The 19,654-nt window shown below is 38.1% G+C and overlaps 1 protein-coding gene across 1 annotated transcript; it reads right to left on the minus strand.

The window, feature by feature from the left end:
* Window positions 1-1,494: 1,494 nt before the first annotated feature.
* LOC113072319 (probable G-protein coupled receptor 146) lies at window positions 1,495-11,714 on the minus strand. The gene is made up of 2 exons (XM_026245332.1): window positions 11,373-11,714; window positions 1,495-4,135 (listed from the first exon to the last, which is right to left on the minus strand). Exon 2 carries the CDS (start codon window positions 4,091-4,093, stop codon window positions 3,092-3,094), a length of 1,002 nt encoding a protein of 333 aa, XP_026101117.1. The 5' UTR covers window positions 4,094-4,135; window positions 11,373-11,714; the 3' UTR covers window positions 1,495-3,091.
* Between the last annotated feature and the right edge of the window lie 7,940 nt (window positions 11,715-19,654).

Consider the following 19,654-nt stretch of genomic DNA (forward strand, 5'->3'; position numbering starts at 1 on the left):
CACACAATAAATATTTGAATGATTTCTGTTTGTTTAGATAGTCGGTTTTTTAAATGTTATTCTTATTTAACATGGCTTTTATATTTTTTAAATTAAGACGTGGATAAAATAATAAAATCTCTTAATTAAGACTAAACAAAAATAATATAATGTTATTGTCTCCTTTGATTTCATCCAGTGTGTATAAATTAAAAGAAATTAACCAAAATAAATAAACAATTAAATAATGTTATTGTCTTGCTTGATTTCTTTGTTAAAATAAAATAAAATAAAATGTTTCCAAGTATGTGACCTTCATGTAACAAAAACAAAATGGTTAAAGAAATACACTTACGATAAAGTTCGGGAGTGTTATGCCAAACAGCATGGAATTGTTCGTGTTTCCTGATTGGTTCCTTGTCTAACATTCCGATACTCACCCTGGATCCATTGTTCCATATCGGACAATGTTGTTCTTGTGTTGTGGCAGACGGATATGTTGTGCCGGGGGTGTTCAGAAGCCAAAACAATTCTCAGAATGTCTAAAATGTTCTTCTTCCACAAGAGTTTTGTGGCTTGGTTTGGGGACCACCACAGGCACTTCGGAGAGACTGCACACAGTGCTGCAGCCTGAATGGGCCCCTCGGTCTACTATGACCATGCTCGCTTGATTCCAGGCATGCACACACATAATCACACACACATACTGTTGACTAGAGGTGCTCCCACTGCGAGTCAGTATATAACAAATCCAATGTGAGTTCTTATTCTGCGAGCATCAACATTGCTGCAGCGTCTTAAGTCAGCTAAGTGAACTTTTTTTTTTAAATAGTCAACACTGGACTGTCTCTTTACAATCCCATCCCAGGGAACACATGCTAAGAGAAAATTGTTTGCCTTTATGCAATGTAAATCACCTGTAAAGTAACAATAATTATTTTTGCAATGCATTTTTCACCGTCTTCAACAAGTTATTTGAACTTAGCCCAACTCAATCTCTTATTGCAAGAGTTCATTATGCTACAGGATGTGTTTTTCAGAAGTGAAGGCAGTTGTTAATTGAAGAACAAGCAGAAGATGTCTTTCACAGTACTGATGTCTGTGGCTGTTACTGCTCTGCAGATGGGCAACTAAACAAAACGTTTCTGCCAAAGAACATTTCAGTGTGGTTTTGCTCCTGGGGCCTGGCACTATTCTAAGGCTCGTAGCAAGCAAGATAAATATGTTTTGGCATCTGTGGCATAAACTATATTTATTTTCTTTTCTTTGGTATGAATGAGTGAGTGTAGTCATCCATACCTGTTTTGCTGATGCAAACCAAAACAGGCTTCATCATTTGTCATTTGGAGAGCTGTGATGTTCTTAGATGTGGGGAACCAATGAAGAGCCAAGCAGGATTATATTCATGTTAGTTTATTGAACAAGTCTTTGACTCAGCATGGGACAGAGGAGGACTGACACTTTAGTATCTAAATAAATCTCTGAGAAAATAATACTGTTATATAAAATTGCATGTTTTTTTTTTTTAATCTCTGAAGTACAATATATACACATTCTTAATATGATACATACCGGCGTTAGCACGCTAACAACAGCCATAACATTGCGATTTGATGCGGTTTCATCATTTATGATTGAGGGTTCATTTGAATCCCCTTCATGACTTTAAATACATTCTTTCCCTTGCAAACATGAGTGGATTCATATTACACTTCTTCACTCTTCCAGTCACATAGAGTGCTTTCTCTCCAAAAAATATTCATTTCGCATCCACTGACTTGAGTAAAACAAGAGTAAAGACATTTTCGATAACACACCATTTACTAGGTTAAACTGTACTATCTCTCATCCTGCCTCTGAATTTTATTTTCTGGAAATGTCTATAATTTTCTCTCAGAAAGCATTGATGCATATCTCTCTCTCTCTCTATATATATATGCATACAATTAAATCATTCATGCAACTAATCTCAATAAAAGCTCTCTCTTTTAAATATTTGCATCAGAAAGGAAATTTTATCCCTATGTGATTCATCTCTTAGAAGCACTGAAGTACGATCAACACTTTCTGAAATAAACTGTATACTCGGGTACAAAAAATTTGAGCAGTTTTACCAAATAATCTAATGCATAGAGCTGTTAAATGAAATTAAACATATTTGATTGTATCAACAGGACTTGTGTGACTTGGATTCACATTTTGGGACATGAATTGTTAACCACATCCTCACGGTGCATGGATAATAATTACAGTAGTAACAGACTTATGTTTTTAACTGTTTTGAATGAAGATTAAATCTAAAACTAGTTGACCCTAAAATGGCGATCCATTGTCTTGTTTCTATAGCTTTGTCTTAAGCTATACACATCTGATTGGATTTAATATGGCTGAGCAGCTGTGCAGTTATGATGCACATCACCTTAGCAGCAAGCACTCGAGAACACACACTCACAACCACCAGCACGCAACCACACACAATCCTTCCCATTCCATGATATCAGTCTCATTGAGTTGTTTTTGACTGCTGTAAAAGATGGTTAGACGGTTCCAATGTAATGCCCGTTGGTTTGTGAAATTGAGGTAATTATATTGCATTTATTAGCATCTACCAGAGAGGTTTTATGGAAAGTGCGACCAGAAAACTTAATCCAGACTGAAGAGCTTATGCTGTTGTGGATCACAACACAGAGAGCCTGGTGTGAAATATAGCCTTGAGCTAAAAGGGAAGAGGTTGGATTAAAAGCATCACATAAGAAGTCTATGCCACATATCTTGTAACAGATTCACCTCCACCTCCAATGAAAGGACCATCAGATAGGTTGAGATTTTCCTCAGGCCCAAGAACCCAAATAATAGACATAGCTTGCACAAAAACAGCACTTAGTGGTTTCTTTTTGGTCGCCCATTCACTGTAAAGATGGATAAATAAAGTTGAGTTGTTAAGTGTTACGGAGGTTCCATAATTTCACAGAGACACATACCACTCCTTGTGGTGAGCAAAATACTTCCTTTTAGCACGCAATATATATCCAGGTTCATGTGCTGGCTCTACTTCTGTGGATTCGGAGTAAGTGCCAGTTAAGGAGAAGCAAGTCTGGCTTTCCATGAGCTCTCATGTAACCACCTGCTGTACTGTTGAGTGTTCGTGAGGACACGATTGGTCCCCGCAGTGCAGCCTCTTCAGAAGCCGCTGCAGTTTATGGGAAAAGTTCTTATTCATTTGCCTGTACATGAGGGGAATGGCGAAGCTACTGCAGAAGGCGAGCAGCTCAGATAAACATCGCAGGAAGTAGTATTTGGTAAGGTGCTGCCTGTTGGAATGGCTCCCGGGAGCTCCAGCCACTGTGTGCACCAGAAGGGTCATGTAGTATGGAGTCCATAGAAGAAACTGCATACACACGGAGGCCAGCAACAACCTGTGGATAGATGGATCAAGCCTCCCAGAGTCCTGGTCCAAAGGGGTGGACTCCTTCCGGATGCGGAGGATTAGCACGAATGCATAAAGCACAGCCACCGCCGGCACCACGTACCCAATGAACATCATGATGGCGTCAGCCGCCTCTTTGTTCTGCATCTTGGAGCACTCAATGATTTTAGTAGAGACGTGGTTGCAGACATAGAAGAGCAGCGAAGAGAAGCTGGTGAGGATGGCACCGCCCCAGATGAAGCCACAAACGTGCTTGGTGTTGTAGACACTGGACATGTAGGTGCGTGGGAGAGCTCGCTCGATGTAATAGTCCAGACTGAGCAAGGTTGTGGAGTACATGATGACCAGAGAGGAGATGTTGAAGAGAATGAGAAGGGTAATGTAGAGCTCGTTGTTGTACTCCCACATGGGCCACCGTGTAAAACTGGGCCCCAGCAGCTCTACTGGAGCCACCAAGTTGAGCACCAATCCAGCAATGGCTATGTTCACAAAGTAGACATCAGGCATGGTCATGGAGACCTTGTTGGAAAGGTTAACCACCACCAGCAGGGCATTGTAGCAAAGCCCCACTGGAAAGCAGACGATGAGGTAAACGAGAGAGAAGATGGACAGAATGAGTCCAAAGTCCTGGCAGAGCTGGAGATCCACGCTGGCATCTGTCTGATTGAAAACCATGCAGCTCCACATTTCTAGATTTCCAAAGGTGTCCGATCCTTCTTTCTGAATCAGCTGTAAAAAAGAAAATGAGCAATGTATCAATGAATTGGTTTGGTTAGGAATTAAAAAAAACATTTATTAACCGACAGGATAAGCGGTGTCTAATCATGCTCCAGAAGGGACACTTTCCTGAAGAGTTTAGCTCCAACCCACTGCATGGGAACTTCTAGTGATCCTGAAGGTCTTGATTATCTTTTCAGGTGTGTTTAATTAGGCATAGAGCTAAACTATGTTGGAAAATGGATCACCTGGTAGGGCTGTGCAAAAAATCGAATGCGATTTTCATGCACATCTCATCAGTAAAGACGCTCCTTTAATTAAAAGTATTATCTCCAGCACGTGTGTTCAGATCAGGGTTGCCAGGTTTTCACAACAAATCCTGCCCTGTTGCTTCTCAAAACTAGTCCAAAACTATTCGCGATTCCAGGAGGTTCCCAGATTTTAAAAGAATTGCTTCCCGGGCTTAAAATATACGTTTTTTTTTTTTTTTTTGGCATGGTTGGTAAACCGCGGACATGAAAAACAACCGCAGACTTGGCAACACTGGTTCAGGTGGAGCGGCAGTACTACACAGAGCCATAGTCTACCGACAACTAACACAAAATCGCTTTCAAAGTCGACAAAGAATCGCCACCGATTTTGTGTAGATTGTCAGTGAATTACGGCTCTGTGTAGTAAATGCCAACCAATGTTGCCAAGTCTGTGGTTGTTTCTTCATGTCCGCGGGTCGAAGCGACAATACCAATAACGTGATATTTAGCCCCTAAAATGCGAATTTTACCAAGGCAACCATGCCATAAAACTTAAACTTTAACCCCGGAAAGCAATTTTTTATGGGGAAACCTCCTGGGAATGCGATTAGGCTAGTTTGGCCCAGTTTTGAGAAGCAACTGGGCAGGATTTTTTGTGAAAACTTGGCAACCATGATCTGAACGCACGTGCTGGAGATATACTTCTAATTACAGGAGCGTCTTTACTGATGAGATGTGCATGAAAATCGCATTCTATTTTTTGCACAGCCCTATCACCAGGAGCAGGACAGCACACCTCTGGTGACACCCCTAAACACCATGATGATGAATACCTCACAAATACTCTCCTGCGATCAACTGGTAATTAAAATTGTATTAAAATTAAAATCAAAATTGTATAAATAAGTGATCCGATAACATAAAGCTCTCTATTGCTCCTACCAGCTCTGGAGCTACCACAGCATTTATTAAAAGCTGAGTCACAATTTGCAACATTACATATTGATGTACTCTGCAAAACTGTAACATTTAAAGAACGTTTGCTAATTTTCTCAAATTGCAAAGACACAGCTAATCGCGTGATTTCAGCATGGTGGTCATTCCTTACACAGAGTAACAGCTCTTTATAAGCCATTGATATGTAAAGAGTCCTATGACACAGTATACCTGCAATTCAAAATATTAGCATGTTTTTGATCAATTGCTTTGCAAAAACCTTCTTGATGTTGTGTTTTTTCACACAGATAAACAGCATGGCATCTTACGGAACTCAATATACCGCCCTGGACAGCAAGGCCCTAAACCCATGGGTTTCATCATAGTTATCACATGCCATTGAGGTTCATGTTGTTCATGTTCTAAAATAGGAGCAGCATTATATGTCATCAGGCATTTCTTTCCATAACAATAGGTTACAGCTCAGCACCTCCGCTCGTTGGGCAGGGACAATGCACTTGCTGTGACCAAAGGATGGCATAATTCAGCTCTGAGACTGTGAGGCATGCAGATTTATGGCATGAGATGTGACATGTCAAGAGTGCAGTGGATACACAGTGTGAGGTTTGAGTTCAGGGTGAGGTCATAGCACATGCAGAGAACTGCTCTGCAGTCCACCCATTAAAACATAATGACATAACGCTTACCCTGAACACAATGTGAATACTAGCCTCACTTTCATATTAGCCTATGACAGTGTTGAGTACTCGAGACTCGGACTTGGTCTTGAGACCGTATTTTAATGGCCTTGGTCTTGTCATGGACTAGTGTGCATTTTGACTCTGTATTGACTTGGACTCTAACTTATTAGGAATCGGACATATTCCAGAGTCCACTCGAGTCCCAATCAAAAATATTTCATAAAATAAAAGAATAAAAGGTACGCCTTCTTTCTTTGGATGAACATTTGGGCAGTGTTTCTCAAATCTTCTCACATCGTGACGTAGCGATGTGGGGGCGAGTTTAAACGAGCCGTTTAAGGGAGAGTGGACAACTCTTAACTTTTATAAAGAAGATCTCTTTGGATTTTAGACTTTATTGTTTGCAACATTACAGATCTTTTTTACGCACCAAGAGCTTGTAACACTCTAAAGAAAAAGGAAAAATTTTATCATATGACCCCTTTAAATTAAATAAATGAAAATGCACATTATTTGAGAACAACAGTCTTAGGAACATTTTCCAGCTTAAACTTTCTTACACAAGGCCTCTGGCTTTTGTGTGCATGTCAGCATATATTTGGTTGTAGATCTGGAGTTATACCAGGCAATGCTGAGCACATCTGAGCAGACATAATGACTGTTGAGTGAGTGTTTCTGTGTCTGCTTACGTAACAGTCACAGAGCGGCTGCTTTGGCCTGGAGACAGGCAGCCATGGATTGCTCCTCTATGGCTCTCACTAGAGGGTGGAGACAATCATTTACCCTTTTCACCTTGTATTCATACATCTATAGTGAACCAGCATGTTTTTGCATCAACAGCTCTGCAGCACTTTTATGTTGTGGTTTAACCGGTATATAACTTCACATCTACACTTAAATGGGTTCAACTCAGCTGGAGGTTTTTCTCAATGGCAAGAGACTCGGTCCTATTGGCTACAGGTTGGAAAAAGAGGAAAAGGACTACCATGGGAAAACAAGACGTGATGATGTGGTTTCTAAAGGGCAGGTGTAAAAGTCTGACTCCATGATGCTTTCAAGACCATGTCGGCTTTTCCACATGAATTACTTTCAAAGAAACAACATACCTTGCAAAAGGGCTTCACTGCTATTCAAGCAAACACAAAAGAGCAGCCAAGACTATCCATTATACCTGTGTCCCTATCTCTCACTTAAAAACATCCTCCTGTTCATCATCCTTTTCACTTCCTCCCCTTTTTGTGACCATAGCAACCAATAGTGCAAATAAGGGAAGTGCTGCTGAGTTACAGTTTTCAAAGCCTTCGTATTTACTCATCCACTGGACCATTTTCATCCGAGGAAAGGTCTTCAGTCTGCAAGCTGTCCATAAGGGATTATAATAATAAAATACAATAAATAATCTTTTCAAAATCATCTACTCATTTGGATGTCTGAACAATCAGTTAGTCAGCCCTAAGACAGTCATATATAATAAGAGCCCACAACAGGTGAGTTTTCAGCAGCATTACAGTCTTCAGTGTCATATCGTCCTTCAGAAATCATTCTAATATGCAGAATTGCTGCTCAAAAACATTTGGCATTGAAAAACTCACATGACTCAAAAATCTGAAACAGAAAAGCAAATTTTTCTAGACTAAAACTTATATCTAGATGACCTTGGTTGCTGATTCTAGCATTAAAGAATCATTGCTAAATAAAAATGGAATTGTAATAAAAATGGAAAACATCTAGACTATCTACACTACCATTCAAAATGTATGGTCTGTAAAAAGTCTCTTATGGCAACCAAGGCCTAATTTATCCAATGAAAAATACAGTGAAAACAGTAATATTATAAAATATTATTACAATAAAAAAATGCTTTCTATTTTAATACATATATTGAATAAAAAATTTTTTCCTGTGATGTAAAGGTGAAATTTTCAGCATTCTTCAGAAATCATTCTGATATGCTGATTTGCTGCTCAAGAATATTATTATTAAAATCAATGTTGGAAACCAGAATACAGTTTTTCAGGATTTTTTGATGAATAGAATGTTCAAAAGAACATTTATTTGAAATAGCAATGGTTTGTAACACTATAAATGTCTTTACGTGTGATCAATTTAATGCACCCTTGCTAAATAAAAGTATGTACTGTTTTTATCTTACCAACCTCAAACCTTTGAATGGTATTATACATGTATTAGATAAAAAAAAAAAAGAAAGTTATCTAAAACCAAATCATAGTAATCTTCTAGCTGTTTGATATAGTCAACCATCCTGCTCATCCTTACTGTACAATCCTGCTTTGCAGCATCTTGTCTCTTTAAAAAGACTTTCAAAAGAATCATTCTTGAATTGGTACAAAAGGTAGCTGACATCATGGCTTGCTGTAAAGTGTGTCATTTAGGGAGGCGTTCTACATACATGAGCAAGCATGCATGCAAAGGTAAGTGTCTATCAACTGCACCGCACAGCGTACCTCTCAATGACCCCAGTTATTAATTCTACCTCCCTCCCACAAACAAGTCATCTTGGCTGACCATGCATCTGGATGAAGAGTGTTGTGGGAGTAAAACGAAATGCTCTCTTGATACTTTCAGAGAAATCAACCCACCGCCGAGCAGATGAAAAGAGGGCTGCTCCACACCCCTCATTTCCCCAATGGAATGTACAGCAAATTCTCAGAACCGGCTGAGTGATGTCACATGATTGAATTTTCTGAGCTTTGTGTGTGTGTGTGTGTGTGTGCATGATGCGGGGGTTTAGGCAACAAATAGTAAATGAAGATCAGTACTTTTTTTTCTTTTTTTTTTGAGATTTCAAAGGAGACGTTTTTTTAAATTTCACAGAAAAAAAAAAGATAAAAACGATTCACTGTAAAAAAAAAAAAGAAAAAAATGAAAAGACTAAAACAGCGAAGAACTGTAAATGATTTAACATATATTTACTGATTAATTCTGCTAAATTTTTGGATTTCAGAAGTAAAAACTAAGAATTACCATATAATCTATAGTGAAAAACAGAACCTGTCCCAGAAGTCCCTTTGTTACACAATACACAACATGTACAATTATATTTTGTTTTAGTTTATTAAAAGATTTAATTTTGATTAATACAAATAAATAACCAGTCTGTAAATATAAATAGTTTTAATAGTAGGCTACACTATGTGTTTTTTATGTAATATGTTCTGTTATTTAGTTAATGTTTACTGCATAATTTTAGCGCCAATATACCATGCAGTTATACCAGAAACAATGTCATCACATTTTTTACAGTGAAATTCTTGCAACAACAACTGCCAGTTTTTTCAACTGTAAATTTAACAAGACATTTTTTTACACCGTGAAATGACATGAAGTTGAGTAAATGCTTGTGGCTCTCCATCGTTGTACAGTCTTTTACTTAGCAGCCCTCTTCCTGCTTATTGCGTGAGGCAGAAATAAGTAGTTGTCCTCTTGTATAAAGTGTGCCTGATGATTTAAATACATTTTTTTTGAATATTTATCAGTTAATAAATGGATACTCAACCGTGTGATTGCGTAATTAAAGTTTTTCTGGCTTGGAAGCGTGGCTGTTGCAGAGGGACCTTACGCATTCTTCATAGTCAAGTAATTTTATTCAACTCTGCCTTGACCCGATTCAGTCTCTCATTCCCCATTTATTCTTTTCACCACCTACAAGCAACAGGGCAAATGATGACCTGCAATACTTTCCTGAAGTTGTGTAACACCAACAAACAATGTCTCAATTAAACCTCCGCACATATCTGTATTAGTCTTCGTGACAGCACCTCAGTTGGCCTGACCCGTGGGACAGCATGTTCTCTCGGCGCTTCTTTGTAAAGTCATCAGCAGGACAGATCACTCTGGGTGTTTGCATACCACGTGCATGGATTATCGCTAGGCAATCTTGAACTCAGACAAACAAATTCTCGGTGCAAGAGCGTTCTTGGTTACACAAACTTATTCATAAATGATTTGCATAGCACAATTTGGTTATGCACCACTTTGCTGGTGTGCATTATATTTTGGTGTGTACATCATATCTTTAAAAAAAATGCTGAATAGTGGCATTGTGAGTTACTGGGGTCAGATCCGTATTTTTTATAAAAATATCCAATGATTTTACATCCAACTGATAACATTATATCGGAATGAAATATTTGCACTGAAGAGAACATGAGAGCTCAAAGTTGACAACTGTATGAGAAAATAGGATAACAGGTTATGTAATCCTCTCATGTCCAGCTGGACAGTCCAGAATGTGTTGGAGAGTAAAGCGCTCTATAGTGTCTTCGGGCAAAGAGGCATGCTTTTCTCAGCCGTATCATCTAATTTCTGCGATCTTCAACAGAAAGCATAGGAACACTGCCATCCTCTTACAAGTCCTACATGGACCTGATCCAATGGTAACGTAGCCTCTCTAGGGTTTTTGGTTGTATGGCCAATAAAAATCATTTGTACACAGATATATTTCAAAATAAGCCGATGTGTCATAGTATGAGGCTAAACTTCAGGCAAATAATAATAATAATAATAATAAAATCATGCTTTTCCATTTACATTTAGTCATTTAGCAGACGCTTTTATCCAAAGCGACTTACAAATGAGGACAATGGAAGCAATCAAAATAAACAAAATAGCAATGATATTTTACATTATACTTTTCCCATTTGTCATTTTGGTCCTTAACACAAAATTAATGGGGTTAATGTTTGAACACCCTCAAAATCTGCCGTAAATACAACACAATTGAGGTTTAAATGTAAATATAAGACGTTTCTGATTAAGCTAGATATTACACTACAACACACTGGTTTTCTTCTCAAATTTCACTGGTCTATGAGACTTAATGGGCAAGTTTCACATCAGCTTTCACAAGTTTTAAAATCAATCTATCACTTTTCATTCGTTAGCTCATTACTTAAACTGACTCACTACCCTGGTTTGTTTTTATTTTTAATATCTAAAATAAAAGTTAAAATGGAGAATCTAGTGTTTAAATGTAACATACAGTGTTTGTTTTTGTGTGTGTCTGTGAATAATATATATATATATATATATATATATATATATATATATATATATATATATATATATATATATATATATATATATATATATGCCCATTATTTCAAAACAAACGGTTATCATTGGTTTGTTTTTCATCCGGGCATTACACGTTTGAGTTTAACCTGTCTGATGTTGCGGTTTTAATTAACTGTCAAAAATAAGCCACACTTCGACCGGTAAACTGTTAAAAAGTGTCAAACATGAATCTGACTGATTTAGCGAGCTCTACCATCACTGCTGACGAAAAACACCGGGTTAAATGCTACTTTAAACTCGGGAAGTATTGGCTAACCTACTCACCGGAGGACCAGTTCTTGGTACTGAGGCAGCTCTACGGAGGCATCGGGTTCTGCTGTATTTCCATTGACATTTCTCCTCGGATACTTTGACAAAATCTCCCAAACCGGTAGCTAGACTACCGGAGCATCCTCAAAAATGAAGTAAGTAAAGATGCGATCTATCAAGGCGCCGTAATGTAGCGTAAACTCAGTTACAGATGGTAATATTCGTCTCTGGTCCGTCAAAGCTTGTTCTGGAAAGGGGAGGACGCAGAGGATCTTACTACGAATCGAGTGGTGCTGAACTCTACAGTGTGTACACACGTCACGTGACCCTCCCCCACAGTCCTCTTCAAGAGGCCCGACTGCACATTTTTGTATCCTACTATGGTAAACCTTGTTTTTTTAATATTCATAACGCAAACTTTCGCTATTGGACGGTAACTCAGTAAATACGCACATATCTAATTAATATTCATTAAGTAGGCGTTGGCTATTGGAAGGTTACCGGCCAACGCCTACGTAGAGTAATCCATATGCATGAACTAAGCCTTTGCCAATGGAAGGTTACCAAGTCACGTGAGCGCGACCTTCTTAATATTCAGGAGCGTACCCTCAGCCGTAGTAGGATTAGTAATTTCGTTTAGTTCGTCAGTCATTGGACGAGTGGAGCGGAGGAAGGGGTGGCATGCATTAACTTTCAACATTACACACACTCATTGTCGTTCAAAAACCATGCCACAAAAGCAGCTTTGAGTCTACAGGACAGAGGATTACGGACACCGCAGTATTATTTAGACCACTTTACAAGCGGTAGTCTTGATGAGGAAATTAACCTATTTGTAGGTTGATTTTAATTTAAAAAAAACTCAGGTCGGTTTTGTTTGGTAGAAAAGCCTCAAGAAAACAACTATATTAGAATATAGAGCTGACTGTGACTGCTAGCAAACAAACTTAAATATGACATGCTTATTATTTTAAATGTATTTAGTATAGTTTAGTTAGTTTAGGTTTATTATTATATATAGGTTTATCCTGATATTCAGAATATTGATTAGTCAAAAGCCTATAGGCTAAGCTATTATAACTGATTTGTAAAAGTGCATTCTGTATTATTTTATTTATTTATTTAGCAAACTAATAAAAAAAAAAATAATAATAATAATAACAGCACTTTTATGAAATAGACTCAAAAGAAACGGTTTTATTCTACATTGAGATTTTCTCTGTTGAGATCACATGAGTTACTGATATAATAATCTGTGTCCAAAAATAGCATACTTTCTGAGTAGGTACTTGTTTTGAATAGCCTACTTACTTCATGACTGTTAGGAAAGCATGTTCTAGTTCTGTGTATAATAAATTCAGTCCAGATGTACTGCATTCACCACGTCATTCACAACTCCTTCATGTCATTCACAACTCCTCTCCGGTGGCCTCATGGGATAGTAAAGTGTACATCAGATGTGTACTTCATAATCTTACAGGAATATATATATATATATATATATATATATATATATATATATATATATATATATATATATATATATATATATATATATATATAAACTTTTCCTGATGAAACATAACAACTGAGCTTGATAAAATGACATAGTCCAGAGTGATATTATGGATCAGCATCACCATTCCAAGTTGGCTTAGAGGCAAAAACAAACAAACAAACAAACAAACAAAGCAGTCTCCACTGGACCTGCACCTCCCATCCTACAAAAAGAGGATAAATACAAGCAAAAAATGCAGGTTTTAGTCTTTGGCGAAGGCCCCCAATGCATACTGTATTCAGTATTTGAGATGGTTAGTCATTGATGTATTCATTATCTTATATGGTAGATCTGTTTCCTCTTACACTTCATTTTCAAGGACTTAGTGCATCCCGTTTATGAATACGTAACATTAAGTTGTACTTTGACAGTTAACACATATTGAGTTGTAACCCACCAATTTTAAATGTAAAAAAATTCTGGTAGTTTCAATTTAGAAAAAGATAAGATGTGAGATAAGTGCGGATTAATGTGAAATCTACAGGATAAATGCAGTTTTATTAATTTTGTTTGGGTTTTAGGGAGAAAACCTCTTGGTAGCAGCAGCCTCTGGGAAAAGAGTTAAACCTGCGGGCTGAGTGTTGTGGTCATGCAGTGTCCACTGTTAACTACTTCCATGTCCACTAATGGTGACCACTTTATCCTTTTCTCGAAACCACGTGGACTTTTAGGTCATCCCCTTTTTGACATCACAGTAGCGGCACTATATGCGACGTTGGGAATGCTGATAAAGATTGAAGCATAGCTGTGTAACCTTATTCAATTTAAAAACAATAAAGGTGTAGAGACATGTTTGTAGTACATGCCTACCTTCTACTTCAGACCCTTTGCAACAGAAATATTAGAGGTCAGTGCCCTCATTTCCTCCAAACAACTGGCCTTGTCTCTTTTAATGTGACCTGAATTTGGTTCAATACTTTTTGATGTAGATTTTTATGATAGGGATTTGCAAATTACATGGTTTGTAATCCTGGGTGCTTTTTCTGAATTGTGCTGCATTCACATTTATCCAAAGTAATAGATGACATGACCCATAGTTTCATTGGAGCAGCTGATGAGGAATTAAAGAATTAGTATTTTAAATGTAATCCTCAATGAATGCATGCCGGTGGGTCACGGCCTGCAGCATGTGTGATGAGATGAAAGATGAGAATTCTGTTTTCCAGCATCTTTCACATATTTGAACTCTTTCCAGCAGTGACTGTATCTGAGATCCATTTTTCAACACTGAGGACAATTAAGGGACTCAAACACAACTATTAAAACAGGTTTAAACATTTGCTGATGCTCCAGAAGGAAACATGATGCATTAAGAGCAAAAGAGAAAACGTTTGAACAGGATGAAGATGTCCAAATTGTTTTGTGTTGTTTTCACAATGTATGACTTGCAAAAAAGAAATAATGTATTTCTAATGTCCATGAATTGACCCACACTTTTTAACTGGAAGCCTTCCTCTTCTGATAATAATTTAACATTGGGAGTCAGTTCATTTATGGGAAACTGACTCATTTGTTTAAAGGTATTCTGCATTTTGAATTGCTTTAAAAGGACATGATGTTTTTATCTGATCTTAGATGGGTGTGAATAGCTAAATGCATGGACTAAAGCCTTATCTTTAGATGAGTCAGGACAGTCTTTATAAGATTCCGGACCTAGATACACTACATTTTTGTTTACAAAGCTGCATTTATTTAATCAAATAAAGAACAGCAAGATTGTGAAGTATTATTGCAATGTAAAATGACTGTTTTCTGCTTGAATATGTTTTAAAACGTATTTTCTTCCATGTAATGTCAAAGCTGAATTTTCAGCAGCATCATTACTCCAGTCTTCAGTGTCACATGATCCTTCAGAAATCAGTCTAATGTGCTCATTTGATGATCAAGAAACTAATTAATATCTATGTTGCAAACAGTTTTGCTACCGGAAACAGTGATATTTATATTTATACAAATTTTATATTGTTATATATTTATATGTATACTACTCGACAGATGTAATGAGAGAAAGGGAACATGGGCAAGACTAAATCACTGTTTATCCCTGCTGAGCTCTCATGTCTCTCCTCTTCCTAGAAGTCAAGGGACAGTAGTTTTGACCTGATGCCACCTTCCTCTGAAGGATTTAGTCTTCACCAAGACATATGGCCAGTTTAATTAATGAAAGTCCTTGTTAGCACTGCAAGAGACCCTCACTTAGAGCAATGTTTTTTTTTTTTTAATCTTCATCAAAATATGTCTTAGATTTTTAGACTTGAGAAGCAATGTTGCACAAAACATCATAGGATATTTCTTAAATTTCTTATTTTAGCCATAAATAATCTTACTTTTTGTTTAAAACAAGATAAAAACCTTAAGTTTTCCAGCAAAATAGAAATGTAAGTGAAATTAATTAAATATTTAACCTTAAGAGAAAATATTTGACAAGTTTGGGGTTAGTAAGATTTTATAAAGAAGTCTCGTACGCTCACCAAGGCTGCATTTCATTAATCAAAAATACAGTAAAAATAGTAATATTATCACAACTTAAAATAACTTTTCTATTTCAATATTTTCTGTTTTAATAGTTAAATCTTTTATTCATTTCTTAAAACAATCTTACTAATGCCACACTTTTGAATGATATGGTACATGCCATTTATATTTAATTACCATACATTGTCATCAATGTATCAAAAACCCTTTATCTGGATGACTTTTCATATGGCATTTCATAACATGCAGGGTAATCAACACATTCTGAAGTGAAGTTCTCTGTTCAGTGTGTAGGGAGCAGTGAACATTGCTTAGGGACCTTGTGGATCTAAATACAGCTCTAAAGAGTACAATCACCTCCCAAGACAAGACCGATATTTCCTTGGTATTTCCTGAGGAGAGAGATCAGACATAACTGTGGCCTTTGATGCTCTCCGCTTGTCGTCCGGTTTGGGAAAAGTTAGCGTGGTCTTTGTATGCAGCTTTATTGTGTACCCAAGTGACACACACATTTTTTACAAAGTCTTATCTGAGGTGGAAGTCATCCCACAAATACTTCTGTCCACACCTAAAAACAATACACCATCTGATCGCTCCTTACTTGCCTAAGCTCTTAAGGTTGTGTATTTATGCTGGGGCACATATTAGGTTCACAGACAGAACCTGACTCTTCCACACCCCTGACACGTGATGAACCGCCCTCGCCCTGTGCTCTTCTGGATTTTATCATGGCTTTAGCCAGATATATTGTATAAATTAAGTCCATTTAATTATCCTTTATGATGAACCATAAATATGGAGGTTTTAACTTTACATAATTAGTTTTACATTCACTGAAGAAAAAAAATATGGCAACTATATGGAAACTTTATTTCTGCCATGGGAGTAAAAATGATGTTTTTTTTATTTTATTCTGTGGCAGAATTGTGAGATGTAAAGTCAGAATTACACATTTACAACATGCATTGGTGAGATAAAAGCTCACAATTCTGTTTATTAGTATAATTTATTAAAAAAATTTATTCCGTGGCAATAAAATAAGCTTACATGCATCAAGCTGCATTTGAGGAATCATTTTTCTTTGTAGCATACACCATGAGGGACAATATTTGTGTGCTGAAATTTAACACATAAGGGTTTGTTTAGATCCCAAACACAAATAATAATTGACAGTAAAAGTGACATTTGCCTCTAATGAGAATAAAACAATAAAGGACGGAGACATTGTGTGATTATATTAGGTTGGCATCATACTGAGCCCTGTCACCCTGTCAGATCCGTCTGGGACGCATCAGCCCGAGGGACCCACGTGAGGCGGGTCCTGTCTGTCTGTCTCAGGCGGCAGGTGTGGCCTAATCCTCAGCTTCTATTTTTGTCTGTGCTGGAGACAAAAGATGCAGTGGGGAAAAAAAAGTGTTATTTATTCCTGTGACGCTGAATCTGTCATTACTGTAGTCTTCCGTGTAACATGACCCTTTAGAAATCATTCTAATATCTCATATAATATATGATGTGCTGCTCATATTATTACTAAACCTATTATTATTAATGTTGAAAACAGTCTTAATATTTTTTTTTCTTTTTTTTTTTTTAATTCTTTAATGAATAATGTGCTGGTCACATGCAATTACACTTTTTCAAATTTTTTTTGCTATTGTCCAAATTGCATGTAAAATGCAGCCACCACTATTCTTCAAAATATCTTTTTAAATTTCATGGAAGAAAAAAATTGCGTAGCCCACATGTTTTTTTTTCAGTGGGAGCCAGCAGACCTTTGATGCCCTATAAATGATGTAATCACCACAGGCGATCCCTGTTGGTACTTTATTTACCCTCAGATGAGGTGCACGGAGAGCCAAAAGTCTCCTGATAAGCATCTGGGCCTCCCTGCGCTGAATGAATAATCTCCTCTCTTGGAGGGTGTATCCTTGATTTGGTCTTCTTGGCTCTGAGCTCTAAATAAACCAGAAGAGACAGAACAGTCGTTGTTTGTCAAATGGAACTCAAGCACCGAGATAAAAGCTGTAATTGCCAGATTACTCTTGTGTAAAAAAAACATCCAGCCGAGCCAAGACGTGGATTTTGTAATTCATCAAGTGGTATTGAAACAGACACTCCAGTGGAAGCACGTACACAACACATCCTAAGCTCGACTTATACACACAAACACAAATATGCAAAAATGGCACCATTCCACATGTGCGTCACACCACTTTGTTCCTTGGAGGCTTGGAATACTCAGAGACATTCCTAGTGTTAGTGAACCTGGCGGACCCTGGCACGTGTATCCAAATTGAGATCCAGGGGTTGTGGCATCTTTGACTCAGAAGAATTAAGCCACACACAACTATTGGCAGCTGTATGTATCTGCTGCTCTTGTTTCCTTTTAGAGTCACAACCTCCCATAGGCCTGCCATGTATTATGTGTATAAGCATGGAGGGCTGACCTGAAATCAACCCTGTAACAGAGCCATTTCAATAACATCCCCTTCTGCCATCATTCTCGAACAGTGTTTTTTATGGCCCACAGTATGTTTTCCTATATTCCCCCACGAGAGTTTCTAGTGCACATTACCTTCCGTCATAAAATAGGTGGAGTTCCAGCGCTGAGGTCTAAGAATAACATCCTGTTTTTAAGTGCGAGGGATTCCTGTCACTCCTTTGTTGTGGCCACCTCTTGGCCAGGGCGCTTCCCGTATGATAAAAGTGTCAGACTGGTGTTATGTTCTGTAATTTATGTTCATGGACTGCAATACTGAACCAGTCCGCTAGGGGCTGATAGAGAGATTGTATGGAGGGATGGGAAGGAGGAGAAGAGGAGTGAAGTAAAGTGAAAGGAGTTGAAAACAATGATTCCTCTCGTCTGATTTATTTCTTTTGATTACGAGTCCCAACATTACAAATTTTGGCGACGAGGATGTCTGAATCCGTGCCTATGCCTGCATGTTTTCTTCCGACGGTAGGAGAGCCTGCTATACCGTTTTCTACATGGAAGAAAATTTTCCAAAACTATTTACTTGTCATCGGAGCGCGAGGTGATGCATGGCCTGATGCTAGACTTCGTGCAGTTCTTTTACATTGTCTCGGTACGGAAGGCCAGAGACTTTTCTATACGTTGCCAAACGGAGGTACAACTTATGATGAGGCCATGGCGGCACTTGATGCTCATTTCACACCAAGAGTGAATGTTGTCGCTGCACGGCATAAATTCAGACAACGCGCGCAGCGCATTGATGAAACTGTAAGTCAATTTATAGCGGAGTTACGTCATCTGGCAGTGGATTGTCAGTTCGGAGGAATGGAGGACGAAATGTTAAGAGACCAACTGATTGAACGGGTTTTTCTGGCCGCGGTGAGAGACAGATTGTTACTTGAGTCCGAGCTTACATTGGATCGCGCTTCCGAGTTAGCGTTGCAAGTCGAATCGGCAGTACAAAATGCTACACTTCTTTCAAATACTGGTTCATCTCCTGCCCAGGTTCAGGCCATCTCGAAGACAAAGGGCAGTTTCAAAAGAGGTAAACAAAATTATGACAAAATGCCAGTACAAACTGGGAAGCCACAGAATTCAAATAAAAGACGCTGTTTTCGCTGTGGATCTAACACTCACTTGGCCAACGCACACACTTGTCCAGCTGTGTCTGCCACCTGTCATCAGTGTGGAAAGAGAGGACATTTTGCAAAGGTATGTAAATCTGCTGCTGTCAGAGAAGTGGTGGTGCCTGAACTGACTGTACTGTGTGTAAATCAGTCTCAGGACAAAATTCGTTGCCAAGTACAGTTGGAAGCACCTCAAGGAAATAAAATACCACTGGAATTGATTGTGGATACAGGATCAAGTGTGTCCATCCTTCCAGAGACCCTGTTCATGAAACACTTTGCAAATTGTGAACTGAAGGAACCTCAAGTGAGGTTAGTCACATACTCACGTGAACAATTACCAACCTTAGGCTGTTTCACTGTTTCTGTGTCACATGACGGGGTTGCAACCACAGCAAATTTCTATGTGGTCAAAACGGGTTCACCACTTTTGGGCATGGACTTAATTAAAGCCCTAAAATGTCACATTGTAGGGGATAGGATTGTTACATTATCGAGCCCCGCTGCTTCACCAGTGCTAGAAATATGTAATGCAGCAGCCAGTTCACCAGGATGTGTCAAAGGATTTGTGCACAAAGTACAGATTGATGAGTCTGTAAAACCAGTGCAGCACAAACTACGCAGACTACCACTGAGTGTACGGGAGGAGGTTTCCAAGGAAATT

Source organism: Carassius auratus, unplaced genomic scaffold (genome assembly GCF_003368295.1).
Source record: "Carassius auratus strain Wakin unplaced genomic scaffold, ASM336829v1 scaf_tig00008771, whole genome shotgun sequence".
Lineage (NCBI taxonomy): Eukaryota > Metazoa > Chordata > Actinopteri > Cypriniformes > Cyprinidae > Carassius > Carassius auratus.